Source organism: Hordeum vulgare, chromosome 6H, assembly GCF_904849725.1.
Source record: "Hordeum vulgare subsp. vulgare chromosome 6H, MorexV3_pseudomolecules_assembly, whole genome shotgun sequence".
Classification (NCBI taxonomy): Eukaryota; Viridiplantae; Streptophyta; class Magnoliopsida; order Poales; family Poaceae; genus Hordeum; species Hordeum vulgare.
In genome coordinates this window covers 485283132-485298731 of record NC_058523.1, presented here as the reverse complement: position 1 = coordinate 485298731, position 15600 = coordinate 485283132, and the positions used below count along the sequence as shown (strand labels likewise).

Here is a 15600-nt window from a genome sequence, read left to right as displayed (position 1 = left end):
AGATGAGTTATGTCCCCTACGCTTTAGCCGTAGGCTCTCTTATGTATGCCATGCTGTGTACCAGACCTGATATAAACCTTGCCATAAATTTGGTAGGGAGGTACCAAAGTGATCCCGGTAAGGAACACTGGACAGCTGTCAAGAATATCCTTAAGTACCTGAAAAGGACTAAGGAAATGTTTCTCGTTTATGGAGGTGACGAAGAGCTCGTCGTAAAGGGTTACGCCAACGCTAGCTTCGACACAGATCCGGATGACTCTAAGTCACAGACCGGATATGTATATGTTTTGAATGGTGGGGCAGTGAGCTGGTGCAGCAGCAAGCAAGAAGTCGTGGCGGCATCTACATGTGAAGCGGAGTACATAGCTGCTTGAGAAGCGACTCATGAAGGAATTTGGATGAAGGAGTTCATCACCGACCTTGGAGTGGTTCCAAGAGCATCGGGTCCAATGACACTCTTCTGTGATAACACTGGGGCCATTGCCATAGCCAAGGAGCCCAGGTTTCACCGGAAGACGAAGCACATCAAATGCCGCTACAACTCCATCCAGGACCATGTCCAGAGTGGAGTAATAGATATTTTTAAAGTACACACGGATCTGAATATTGCAGACCCGTTGACTAAACCTCTTCCACGAGCAAAACATGATCAACACCATAATGCTATGGGTGTTCAATACATCACAATGTAACTAGATTATTGACCCTAGTGCAAGTGGGAGACTGTTGGAAATATGCCCTAGAGGCAATAATAAAATGGTTATTATCATATTTCCTTGTTCATGATAATAGTCTATTGTTCATGCTATAATTGTATTAACAGGAAACAGTAATACTTGTGTGAATAAATAGATCACAATGTGTCCCTAGCAAGTCTCTAGTTGGCTATCTCGTTAGTCAATAGATGATCATGGTTTCCTGATCATGGGCATTGGATGTCATTGATAATGGGATCACATCATTGGGAGAATGATGTGATGGACTAGACCCAATCCTAAGCATAGCACTAGGTCGTATTGTTCGTATGCTAAAGCTTTTCTAATGTCAAGTGTCGTTTCCTTCGACCGTGAGATTGTGAAACTCCCGGATACCGTAGGAGTGCTTTGGGTGTATGAAACGTCACAACGTAACTGGGTGACTATAAAGGTGCACTACGGGTATCTCTAAAAGTGTCTGTTGGGTTGGTACGAATCGAGATCGGGATTTGTCACTCTGTGTGAAAGAGAGGTATCTCTGGGCCCACTCGGTAGAACATCATCATGAGATCAATGTGACTAAGGAGTTAGTCACACGATGATGTGCTACAAAATGAGTAAAGAGACTTACCAGTAATGAGATTGAACAAGGTATAGGTATACCGACGATCGAATCTCGGGAAAGTTCTATACCGACAGACAAAGGGAATCATATATGGGATTGATTGAATCCTTGACATCGTGGTTCATCTGATGAGATCATCGTGGAGCAAGTGGGAGCCACCATGGGTATCCAGACCCCGGTGATGGTTATTGGCCGGAGAGGTGTCTCGGTCATGTCTGCCTGTGTCCCGAACCCGTAGGGTCTACACACTTAAGGTTCGATGACTCTAGGGTTATAGGGAATTGTTATACGAGGTTACTGAAAGTTGTTCGGAGTCCCGGATGAGATCCCGGACGTCACGAGGAGCTCCGGAATGGTCCGGAGGTAAAGATTGATATATAGGACGGATGGTTTTGGACACCGGAAGTGTTTCGGGCGTCACCGGTAATGTACCGGGACCACCGAGACCACCGGAGGTGGCCCCGGGGGTCCATCGAAGGGGGCCAACGACCCCAAGAGGCTAGATGGGCTTGTGCGGGAGGGAACCAGCCCCTAGGTGGGCTGGTGCGCCTCCCACACCCAGCCCAATGCGCAAGTGGTGGGGAGAAGGGGCAACCCTAGGCGCAGGTGGGCCTTAGGCCCACGAGATGGTGCGCCACCCCCTCCCACCCTAGCCGCCACCCCCCTTTCCCATCTGGTGGCTGCCGCACCACCTAGGGGGGGAACCCTAGGGGTGGCGCAACCCCCTCCCTCTCCTCCTATAAATAGAGAGAGGTTTTGGCCCTTGGGAGATAGACTTCTCCCTCTCCCTCGGCGCAGCCCTGCCCTTCTTCCTCCTCCTCTGTGTCGGTGCTTGGCAAAGCCCTGCCAGGAGATCTCGTCTCTCCATCGACACCATGCCGTCGTGCTGCTGGAGTTCTTCCCCAACCTCTCCCTCCTCCTTGCTGAATCAAGGTGCAGAAGACGTCACCGGGCTGCACGTGTGTTGAACGCGGAGGTGTCGTAGTTCGGCACTAGATCGGAATCGCTGCGAGTACGACTCCATCAACCGCGTTCTAGCAACGCTTCCGCTTAGCGATCTTCAAAGGTATGAAGATCCTCTTACCCCTCTCTCGTTGCTGGTCTCTCCATAGGAAGATCTGAATATGAGTAGGAAAATTTTGAATTTATGCTACGTTACCCAACACTACTCGCACATCGTCAACATGTTCAAGATCATAGGTCTGATAATGATAATTAAGGATCTGAATATAATATCTTACACCAAGTAAACGAACTAGCATCAACTACGAGATGTCATCAACACTGCTAATAACCCACACGTACCAATCTGAGGTTTTGAGACAAAGATTGAATACAAGAGATGAACTAGGCTTTGAGATGAGATGGTGTTGGTGAAGATGTTGATGAAGATTGGTCCTCCCACGAAGGAGGAAATGTTGGTGATGATAATGGCTTTGATTTCCCCCTTCCAGAGAGAAGTTTCCCCAGCAGAATTGCTCTGCCACGGAGCAAAAGGGCATGTGCCTAGGTTTCCGCCTCGATATGATGGCGCTTCTTCCTGAAAGTCTCTCCTCTATTTTTTTCTAGGTCAAAACACACATTATAGAAGACGAGGTGGCGAGGGGACCTGCGAGGGCCTCACAAGCTAACAGGGTGCGTCCGGGGGGTGGACGCGCCATGTTGTCTTGTGACTAGTAGGTGCCCCCCCCCTCTGGTACATTTATGGCCCAATAATTCACATATATTCCACAAAAAATCTCCGTGAATTTTCAGCTCATTTGGAGTCCAGTGATTTTTCACCTTTTTCTTGGTTTTTAGGTCCAGAATTCCAGTTTCCTGCAATTTCCCCCTTTGTGATGTACCTTGTAAATCCAGAGAGAAAAAACGTAAGAATTGTATCATAATGAGGAATAATGGAGAGGAACAACATAAATATCAATAGGAATTCATGATGCAAAATGGATGTATCAAGTCCCTAGAAGCGGCGATAGTAGCCGCGGTACTGGACAGCGGAAGTACCTCTTATAAGCGGTACTACCGCTTCCCAGAGCGGTAATATTGTGGGAGTGATAAACTTCGGAGGAGGTGTCTATGGAGAAAAAAGACTGAAGATGGATTCAAAAGTAATGCTCTAGTAGCGTGGAACGCAGTTTGCCGCCCGAAAGAGAATGGCGGCCTAGGGGTCCTGAACCTCAAACTACAAAATGACGCGATGCTTCTAAAGATGCTCCACAAGTTCTACAAGAGAGAAGACATCCCGTGGGTAGCATTGATCTGGAACACACACTATGGGGAAGCAATACCCCACGCGCAAGATCGCTGTGGCTCTTTCTGGTGGAGAGAACTGACCAAACTTATGTCGGTGTTCCGAGGGATAACGCGAGTCAATGTCAACAATGGCCTCTCGACACTCTTTTGGAAAGACAACTCGAACAATGCCGTATATGCAGAAAAGTTCCCTCGGGCTTTCTCCTTTGCTAGAACTGAAGATGACTCGGTTCAGAACTTCTTGGGGACTAGCTCACTTCAAGAAGCCTTCTCACTGCCCCTGTCGGAACAAGCGCATGATGAACTCAGGATGATGCAACAAGAAATCAGAGAAGTGCAGCTAAACCCTAGGGGAGATGACTGCGTGTTCTTGGGGGGTAGGCACCTTTGAGACGGCAGCATATTGACGTTTCTATTTCAAAGAGACTACGGTGCATCCAGCGTTTCGATGGCTATGGAAAACCAAGTGTGTACCGAAGATCAAGGTATTTGGATGGTTTTTGCTGATGGACAGGCTCAACACAAGGAATATGCTCAAACGGCGACATTACAACATAGGGGCTACCCTGGACTGCATGCTTTGCGATCGACACATGGAGGAAACGCTAGAACACCTCTTCTTTGAATGCAGCTTCAGCCAATGCTGTTGGAATATGCTCAACATCACATGGTCAGAACGACAACATAGACTAGAGAAGCTACAGCACCAGAGGACAGCACACCCCAGGGACATGTTCATGGATGTCTTTCTGGTGGCACCCTGGAGTATATGGAAGGAAAGAAATAACAAGTGCTTTGAACAAATAACCCCATCTCTTGGGGCTTGGTGGCGTCGGTTTGTAAAAGACTTCTCCAATCTTAGACACCGTGTGCCTACTAGCAAGGTGCAAAACATAGATAACATTGTAGCCACCCTAGCTGAAACCACATAATATGTAACCCCACCCTGCCCACCTCCCCCCCATCCCCATTCCACTCCCCTCCCGATCTTGTACATGTATAACTATTGGCTTTATATATACATGCAGTAGGATTATATCCTACTGTCTTACACTCAAAAACAAATACTGTTGAGTGCTACAAAGGCGTCCAAGCAAAACAGATGGATACCATCAAACCTAAACTTCCATAACTTTCGCATACGAGCTCCAAATTGAGCAAACTCAAGCTTGTTGGATAGAGGACGACAAGACAAGCAATGGAGAATAAATTCCACTAGGATAAATAAGACGAACTTCCCAAATATGATCTATCAAAATCTCCAACATTGAAAAAACAAAGATGATGCAAACCAAATTTGTTTTCAATGAACTTGAGGTTATCACGATGAAGACTATAAGCTCCGAAACTCACATAGCAAAAAAGCCAAGCAAGAACCAACAAAGATGATGATGCCAAGAAAGCAATGGTTTGAGCTCTCTACAAACGATATGATCAAGCTACTCACTCAAGATCCCCCCCTTGATGGTACACAATCGATCCTATAACCTAGTTTCCCAACTAACACCATGAGACTGGTAAAATAGAAAACCTATCAAGGACAATCCTTTCCTTTGTGCATAGTACACTTGAGCTAGATGATGACGATATTGTCCTCCTAAAGAGGGACCACCTTTCTTGATTGTGTCGGCTTGATGAAGACTAGTAGATTGCTCCCACATACTCCACTATGGGTGAGTCTCTCTTTAGCACATGTTCACATGTCCATTGTCACCATAATGGATGGTAAGCTTGAAGCATGTGATCTCTTCATGATACTTCACTTGAACTTGCACATCGCAATCTTGATTTCGATCACCACTTTATGTCATCGTCCATAGGTTGTATGTTATCTTCCTTTTGATGCATTCCATGGAAACATACCTAACCCCACAAATAACACTCACAAAGATTATGAGTTAGTACGCAAAGTGTAATGTACAATACTTACCATACCTTGAGATCACTTGATCCCACTTGGTACATATTCTATGATTTATGTGTTGATAAACTTGAATCACTTGTTACCTTAGTCTTGATCAACCTTGTATCTTAACTCCTCTATTCATAAATATGATGTCTTGAAGGTAAACATGAATGTGCACACAATCTTCTTCTTCAAGACATGCTTGCAATAGGCTCAAATCTCACATAACCAAGCCTTGGATAGTTCCTTGAATAGTACCTTGGTCACACCTACTCCCCTTCCTATAGCCTTAAAACCAACGAATGGTCTTCAAGCAATGCGTATGGACAAACCTTAAAGAATAACTCAAAGCAATCATTACCTCAATAGAGATTGTCATCAATTACCAAAACCACACATGGGGGCACCATGCTCTTTCAACCTCGTGTGCAAGCGTGAACCAGTGGCCAAGACCAGGTTATCCTTCGGGCTCTCCTCTCTTCTACTCTATCAATCCACTCGACGCGACCGTGGCGAAGGGCTGGCGTGGTGATGGGGCAGGGCGTTGGACATCGATCGGAAGTAGTTGACGGTGGGGACAAGATCTGCGGGAGTGTAGCCGTGACATGGTCGGCCGCACGTGAGGAGGCAGGTTGTAGTGAGGAGATGGACACCAAGAGGGTCACGAGTGCTTGGAGCTGATAGGAGGCAGGTGCAGCGGCATAATCCGGTTGACCATGGTGTTCCTACACACACGCACAGACACAGAGAGAAAGAGAGAGGGAGAGAGAGATATAGAGACAGGATGGGGAAGGGAACAAGATGGGAGGAGGCGCAGGGCGGCGTTAGCGCGTGCTTGGTAGAGGCGACAAAGGTGAGGCGGTCAGTTGTGGAGACAAGTCAAGAAGTGGCAGAGATGAGGTTGAGACCCGCGGCCGCCACCTACAAGGTCACACTCGTCATCAACCTCCACCCCACTTTGGCATATCTCATCATCAGTTACATCACAAGCGTCATCGAAGCCGACAGGTGTTCTGCTCCCCTCCATTTCCCCCCATAGTCTGTTTCTCTTATGAGAGCAAATCATTGTGTAGTTAGTACTTGCTGGGTGATTGGCAATTTTCTACTTTTTCCATGTTCATAAACATGCCAAATATATATGCTCATATTTCAATTTCATGTGATTCTTTTTGTTCTCCAATCCTCGCAAGTTATATGCGTGTTTCGTAAATGTCCACAATGAACAAATTTGTGAATCTTCCAATTATGACATGGAAAATTTACATAATAACATGGCTAGCCAAAACTTCAAATCTACACTTTTCTCATTTAATACCATGGAAATTTATCATGTATATGTTTTTTTCCGTTTTTTACCATTGTAAATGTATCTTATGTTCTACGACAAAATCATTGAGTATATCATGGAGAAACATATTAACCATAAAAACTTTATTATTTGCACCATGCAAACAATTTGATACGGCGTTTTGGCATGAAAACTACAATATATTGTTTTTCATCACAATTAAGGAGTGTTTTTACCATGGTAAATTAATATGTATTTTCACGACAAGCTTGGAGTGTTTTGATAAACCATTTAACACTTGCCATGACAACTTCAAGATGCGTTGTAATGGCAAGTTTAGATGTTTTTATCGGTGTGTTTTGACATGAAACTAAAGTATACTTTTGCCCATGCTAATTTAAGATATGTTTTTTCCATGAAAAATTAAGATGTGTTGCCACTATAAGTTTGGAGTTTTTTAGCACGCCATTTAACACTTGCCATGGAAACTTTTACATGTGTTGCCATGGCAAGTGTAAATGTTTTACTCACATGCCAACTAAAAGACCATGATTTTTTTCATGTTTTCCCATGTCAAAATTACCTTTCTAAATGTGAAATTTATTCTAAGACCATGGCATTTTTATTGCTTGAACCATGGAAATTTTTTATAAATTATGGCAAATTTATTGTTTGCACCATACAAGTAATTTCATACATCAACTTATGGTGTGTTTTGCCATGGAAATTCATATATACTCTTGTCGTGGAAATTTTAGTTGTGTTCCTACCATGGTAAATTAAGATGTGTTTCCACGACAAGTTTGGAGTTTTTTTACACGCCATTTAACATTTACCATGTCAAGTTCAAGATGTGTTGCCATCACAAGTTTATATGTTTTTAGGGTGTGTTTTAACATGAAACTAAATATACTTTGCCCATTGCAATTTAGGATGTGTTGCGTGACAAGTTTATAATTTTTTCACACGCAATTTAACACTTGCCATGGCAGGTTTAAATGTTTTCCCGACATGCCAATTAAAAGACAATGCTGTATTTATTTCATGGAAAACTTAATTTTCTAACCACGGAAAATTTATTTCTATGACCATGAATTTTTATTGTTTGAACCATGGCAAAACAAATATTAACCGTCAGATTTATTTTTTTCAACCATGGGAACTATTTCCTTTTTGTTAGGACCATAGCTACTTTTTTTAGACCATGGCAAATTTGTTTTCTGTGACCATGGCATATTTATTGGTTTGAACCATGTCAAATTCATACTCCATAATATGGAAAAAAAATGAACCGTGGCAACTTTATTGTTCCCACCATGGCAGATTGATTTTCCAATCGAAGTAATTATTTTATTTATCGTTCGGACCATGGCTACTTTTTTGTATTTTAGACAATGGAAAAAATATATTATAGACCTCTTGAAATTTATTCCGATGACCATTACATTTATTATTTGACCATGTCAAATTCCTACTTCATAACATGGCAAAAACAATTACAAGTCAAAACCTTTGTTCGTTAAGTTTTCGATGAAATATAGAACATTTTCCATGTTTTCTCATATAATACAATATCATTTTTCATGTGTATGATGTTTTCTTGTTTTACAATGGTAGAAACTTTTTTTTATAATTTGCGGAAAATTCATCGAGTATACCATGGCAAATTTTTAATTGTGTCATGGCACTTGTGTCCTTGATTTTACTTTTTGTCGGTTGCGTGTAAGAAAAATGCAAGTAAACTTATTGTATTGAAAGGTGGGAAAGTTAAGAAAAAATGATCTATTGATATGACATCACTCTTTTTTTATACATATATACTGTCAAGTTTTGTAGAAATCTTTTTTTGTTCTATACTATATGTCCATTGTGTTCTTTTGTTTTCTCATAATACAATGGCAAAACTTTCGCACTCAATTGTCATAAAGTGTGTTTGAACATCATGGAAAATCATGAATTTTTCTGTAATATACCTTTTATTTTTCATAAATATTTGGTAGTTTTGTTCATTAGAACATGGAAACTTCTTGTCGTGTAGTATGGATTTCCTAGATTATATTCAAGGATTGTTTTTCTTGGTCCAATGCACTTTTTAGGCCTACTTTGTGTTTTCTATATTTGTCGGAAGAGGAAGGGGTGGTTTTGCGGCCTATGGTATTGTAATTCTTGTTTTTTTATTTTTCAACGCGATGCCATTTTTGGGCTGATTCGCTCGAGGCAAAGTGAAGCATGTCATTAGGGGGGGGGGGGGGGAGGTTGTAGTGACCTAAATCGTCCGTTCACTCCCCTCTCCTGGATCAAATGGTGCATTCAGTCTGGCTCCTCCCCTGGCCAAAAATTCATGCCTTATCAGGGTCATGATGTATATGCCATATTCAGAATTGCCCCTCGTGTGGCTCTTATCTAATAGGAACTAGAAACAGAGCAAAATCAAATAAAAACATGTATGTTAAAGTTTTTGTTTCAAGTAAAAACTAAAAACAAAGCAAGGTCGAGTTTATAGAACCTGCTCATTCCACCAAATCATATTTTTTAGAAATTTCTTTGGAATGCATTAAAATGTGTTATCTATGAAGTTTTCATTTCAACTTGATTTCAACCAAATACTTTTTCCGGAATTATAGGAATGCTTTCAAACGTTAGATGGGACAGCCCCCCCCCTCCCCAATGCATTAATTAGACATGAACATACTTCATAGGTAGGGAAACACATCTAAGAAAAGTTTATCCTGGCAAGACTTTTTCGCTTGTTGAACAGTTTTTAGAAGTTGAGTGAACATTTTAGTTTGAGGTATATAAAGCGAAGAGGAGTGCCAAGGAAAGAGTCATAACATTGATTATAATCAAAGGAATTAAAAATGCATCGGATAGTCATGGTGAGATGAAGAACATCCTGATGCCAAGAAATGTGTTATACACATGAATGGTTTCTTGTATGTGGCAATTAGAGATTTCTTTTTGAGAATTTAAAACCCAATGTTGATTTTTTTAACACGCAAAACACGTGCCTTATCCTATAGGTTAGGTAAATATGCACCATATCATAGTTTGAAATTGTTTAATGTGTACCGTAAATAGGATATATTCTTTGCATACATGAAATAAATAACAATTATTTACTAGTATCCACCAAGTATTGTCGTATATAGTAAATATTTCACTAGCTATACATTTAGCGATGAAGTATAATGGATGCTCCACCAAAAACCCCAATAATTTCAACATGGTCTCCAAGATGTCACTTTGACCCTCGTCAAATACGCTACTACATCCTACTTATCCCTAGATCAACAATCTGACCAATGTAATACAAATTGTATTTCATAAAAGTTATACAATTGTTAGGAAATATAACTTTTGAAGTTTGTAATGATATTATATATATATAACTTGTAAATACATTATTCAAATTGTCTATCTAGGGATAGACGTGGGCATTTTAGACCTTCAAAGCAGACATGATCTAGTAGCTTCTTAATAAAAAAATCATAAAATATTGTCATGATAAACATATTGATATAATCCGATTTGGCCACTGGTGGAATCTTTCTTACAATGTATTGAAATTATAGGGACTTCGTAAATGTTCATATAACGTCATACTCATTGTTTAGCACAATAATCACTAGATTAACACAACAATAGCTCATTGTTTATTTTTATTTGTGAATTAGAAAATTTGTTCATATGTAATAAAGTGAACTAAAGAGGGATTGTTTAGCCTTAATGCATTGGCTCGTTGAACCAATAATACATGCTCATAGTATATGAAGCGACTCATCGCGCCTCAGTTTAATACTCAATGTAATCTGAAAAGACTGAATTTAAATTGAAATGGAGCGAAGGGTGTTCTATAGTGTGGTTCTTGTTCCAAACTGGATACCATAATGTTGGGACTACTACCTGGAAGAGGATTTTAAGCACTCGGGTGCTCCACCTCCTAAGCACTCGGGTGCTCCATCCCCTATAGAAATATTATATTGAAAGAAAAAAAGCAGGAAATTCAGAAAAATTCTGGAATATCGAGATTCAAACCTAGGTGTCCAATCTACTCCGTGTGAAGTATTGTGAAACATACCAGAAAACATATTCGCATTAAAAAGACAAAAAAATCCAGAAGTATAGAAAAAAATTGCTTGGACGGATCGTAGGTCGCTCGCCACAAATACTTTTCCTAGTATTCTTTTCACGAAACTTTAGACGGGAAGTAGGTCGCACCCAGGTTTGATACCCCAAATTCTAATAGTTTTAAAAAATCTGATATTTTCAGAATTTAATTTTCATAAAGGGTGGTGAAGCACCCAGGTGCTCCTGTGTACTATTTCCCCTGCTGCCCCGGTTCGAGCAGGGGGAGAAGCGAGACGCACAAGTCAACTATCTCCTACGCAAGTGGTCCGACCTCTTAATTTCCAGGCGGCAGCGGACGGGGAGGACGCGAGCAACGGGACGCGCCGACGCCGAACGCACGCCGAACGCCTACGTGCGCACATCGGCGCGTACCCAACCACCTCCGCCTCGTTGACGTACTGCGTCGTCGTCCTCCCTTCAGTTACCACCCAAGGTAGTAATCGCTTTGCTTAAGATAAAAGAGATTGACTGCGAACGCCTATGCAGCGCATTGATGTGCTTCCTCGCCGGCGACCCTGCCCGTAGGCGAGAAGCGAACAAAGGAGCACACCGGCGCGAGGGTGTCGTGTTTAAAGCCCGCCCGTAACGCCTGCATGGCTCGCCGGAGCTGCAATGTGGCGGCCTCACCTCGTCCTCCGCGCGACACGGCGGCACCATGCACCTTGGCATGGCACCGTGGACGTGCGTCCAGGCTGGCGCAGCCCCCAGCCAGCGGACGCCTATAAATACAGGTGCCCAAACCACGAGCCTCTTCCATCCATCACAACGCACACACCGAGTAATTCAGTGGGTGAGTGACAGATTGAACAATGGGAGGGCGCAGCAAGAAGCATGGTATGGATTGTGGAACCATAGGGAGTGCTCCGCGAGATTACGCCCACGTTTAAAAGCAGAGTTGTTCATGGTTGTTTTGTTGCTGATTTGCGTTTTAGGTGGGCAGCGCGGCGAGGGCGACGAGGAGAACCCGGCGGCGGAGGGGGGCAGCGCGCTGCCGATGGCCAACGTCGTGCGCCTGATGAGGCGGGTGCTGCCGTCGAACGTCAAGATCGCCGAGTCCGCGAAGCAGCTAACCCACGACTGCGCGGTCGAGTTCGTCGGCTTTGTCCGCGGCGAGGCGTCCGAGCGGGCCAGGTCGGAGTACCGCCGCACCGTCGCGCCGGAGGACTTCACCTGGTCTTGCCAGAGCCTTGGGTTCGACAGCTACGTCCAGCCCATGCAGACCTACCTCCGCGGCTACCGCGAGTACGACACCGCCCGTGGCAGGAGCACCCGCGGGGCGCGCGCTCCTGCGCCGCCGGCAATGACATCGTTCGCGTCGCCCGGAGAGCCAGTGACAGTCACCAAGGAGGAGCTGGAGTTCCTGCGGTCGGTAATCCCTCCGCCGCCGGGCGGATATTAGCGGTACGGCTGGCAAACTCGTCGGCCACAGGCGCAGGCGCTGCTATAAATGTAGCGTTGTCTTGCTTGAAGAAAATCCCGATGTATCCATAAGTCAATAATAACATCTTCAGAGCTGTCCCTGCAGTGTGCGAATGTCTTCAAAAGATACAATCGATCACCCACGATATATCTAGAGCAAACTAGAAAAGAGGAAAAACTTAATAAACACCATATTTTAGAGTTTCTATAAAAGTTCTGGAAAATAAAGTATATTGGTTTGCAATTTTACAAATATGAAAAAATGATGTTCAAAATTAAAATCATATGGAAGGTTTAAAAAGGAAAATCCAAGCGATGAATAGTGACAGACGGTGCATCATTATTCATGTACAAAAATCTTTCATCTCAAAGATATTTTAGTTTGAACCTCAAATATCAAAATTTTACAGAACATGACCTTTCTGCCATATCATATTCTTTCAAGAGAATTTTTTTATTTCACCAATTACTTTCTACGAAATTATAGGAAAACCTAAAAACGGTAGGAGACAGAGGATCCTCCCACGGCCACATGTGTCACACGTGATGGAGTGAGTGTTTTTTCGTTGGTTTGTGGTTTTTTCGTTTTATTGTTTTCTTTCATCTTTTTTGCTTAGTTGTGAGAGATTCTTTTAGCATCTTTTCAATTGAAATTGGAATATTTTATTTTTAAAATGGTTAACATTTAGGTAAAGTACACATCAATGACAACATGTGTTGTTGCGATTCGCTACCGTTTATGGTAGGTTAAAACATTCGACGGCATGACATGAAAGGGGTGACGATACATGATGGGTCAAATATTTGGCTAGACGCATTTCGATGGAGGTGACGGGACTGAAGCCGCGGGCGTACGACCCAGGTAGTGCCACGTGGGTAAATAGAATAGGTTGACATATTTTCTCTTACCTTGCATTGGGCAATTTGTCTAATAGTGTATGTATGTTTGTGGATGATGCCACCTAAGCAATATGTGTTTGATGGCTGGGAGACAAGAAAAGGTTTGTGGTGCAATATCTAGTATCCCCATGATAGGAATGTTTAACGCAAAACCTTGAAAGTTAATTCCAAGAGAAGTAAATACTTTGAACATTGTTCTCTTTACATCTCGACCGCCTGACTTCGGGAGTCCAAACCTTATTGGAGATACAAGGCAATGTGGCATATATTATGTTTTTCTGTAGTCTAGTTTGATAGGTATCGGAGGGCTTTTGCTTTATGACATCAATTCAAATGTCTTTAGTGTATACAAATTTTCCAAATATAAACATGTCAAGATAAATCCAGTCTAATCACCATGAAGGAGCAAGAGATTACTGGTTTCAGTCTATTCTTGAGAGTCTTGCTCTCGTCGGCCACTCCGACTTATAGCTTGGAAAGATAGTTGACGTTGAGTATTCCTATTTATAACTCTTAGGATGCAATCTAACTGATCCATGAAACTTAAATTTCTAATCTTTTTCTTTCGATATTTCTCACTTCCTTTACAAACTTAATCCTCATTTTGATTACTTTTAAATAGACTACTAATCACCCCTTCATTTCAATAATGCAGACATTTTGATAACATTTGAAGTGTATTGTCTCAAAGTTATTAAAATAGAAATTCAAACACAATAAATGGTCACAATGAATCAGATGATTATATATGAATGAGTTATCCCCTAACAACTGCCATTTGTGCTCGATGGCGTCTTCGGGTAGTAGCACATGAGCTTGTTGATCTTGTATCTAACGATGCACTTCAAGAAACCTATAATAGGTATTGGCTTTGTGTTGAGGAGTAACTTGATGTTTAAATACATCAAAATCCATATTCAACATTCGCCCTCCCTCATTATCTATGATCAAGTTCTGGAAGATAACACATCATGCAATGATCATCCAATGCGTTTTCATGTCCCAAATGTAGGAGGTTCATGGACAATGGAAAAAACAAGCATGCAGTCGTAAGCTCTCTCGGTTTCTTGTCTCATGGACTCCAAAGTCAAGGGAAAGTGAGCTCTCTTCTATCCTCCATTCTTTGAAATTGTCTTCATAATTGTACACCATAGCATGTGCATGGGAGTATAACTATTATACTCTTGACTAATGAAAGTGAAGTTACAAGGTGGATCTGCATCGACAGCAAGTCACGCGAAAACGTGACATATTTGGAGGACAACGAGACCTTGCCACCGGTTCCTTGCCAATACGCCTGGCGAGATCTAGACCGCCCGACGCAAATCAACATAGTCTTTCTTGCGTGCTTTGTCATCACTCTTGCACATCCGGAACCAACTTCCAGGTCGGTCACCGATCCTCAAATCGCTCCAAGTCAAACATGTTTAACTTTAAAATTCCTTTCGAGTGAATCAGAAAAGAAATAATTAATTCCTGATATGATTAATATATCATTGATATTAAGCTAGGATCTCATAATAGTAAACTACTGTATGATTAGATAGCCACTAGGCTGGAGCCTTTTATTACTTGTCCTCTAGTTTTGTAGCACGTTTTGTGTTTTTAACTCTTATTATTTACTCATGTGTCATTACTTAGTCTACCTTATACATAAATGAGTGGTGTGGTTTTAGTTTAAATTGAACTAAAATCACGTCACTTATTTATGGATGGAGGTACTTACTATGGCTGCCCTGTAAAATATACTCCCTCCGTCCTGAAATATCTGTCGTAGCTGGTCATTTTGCAGAAACAACCTTGCTTTTTTCGTATTCAACCCGCACTCCCGACTCGTCTCCGTCACTATGCTCCCCGCACTCACTCTACTCACCCCTCTCAGCTATCGCCTCGCCGTCGGCGTCACCGGCCGCCGGGCTCCTCTCTGCTACCGCCTCTCCCCTCACCTCTCCATCGCCGGCCGACGTCCTCCTCTCAGATCTCGCCACTCCCCTTGCTTCTCCGCCACATCGCCTCGCCTTGGCGTCGCGGCCTAGGTTCGCTTCTTTGTGTTGGAAATATGCCGTAGAGGCAATAATAAATTTGTTATTATTATATTTCCTTGTTCATAATAATCGTTTATTATCCATGCTAGAATTGCATTGATTGGAAACACAAATACATGTGTGGATACATAGACAACACACTGTCCCTAGTGAGCCTCTAGTTGACTAGCTCGTTGATCAAAGATGGTCAAGGTTTCCTGGCCATATGCAAGTGTTGTCACTTGATAACGGGATCACATCATTGGAAGAATGATGTGATGGACAAGACCCAAACTATAAACGTAGCATATGATCGTGTTAGTTTATTGTTACTGTTTTCTGCATGTCAATGTATCTGTTCCTAT

The 15600-nt window shown here is 42.4% G+C and overlaps 1 protein-coding gene across 1 annotated transcript; it reads left to right on the top strand.

Annotated features, from left to right (window-relative positions):
* The first annotated feature begins 11638 nt into the window (after positions 1–11638).
* Positions 11639–12425, top strand: LOC123403413 (nuclear transcription factor Y subunit B-1-like). Its single transcript, XM_045097347.1, has 2 exons — positions 11639–11726; positions 11825–12425. Exons 1-2 carry the CDS (start codon positions 11702–11704, stop codon positions 12289–12291), a joined length of 492 nt encoding a protein of 163 aa, XP_044953282.1. The 5' UTR covers positions 11639–11701; the 3' UTR covers positions 12292–12425.
* Positions 12426–15600: the final 3175 nt, after the last annotated feature.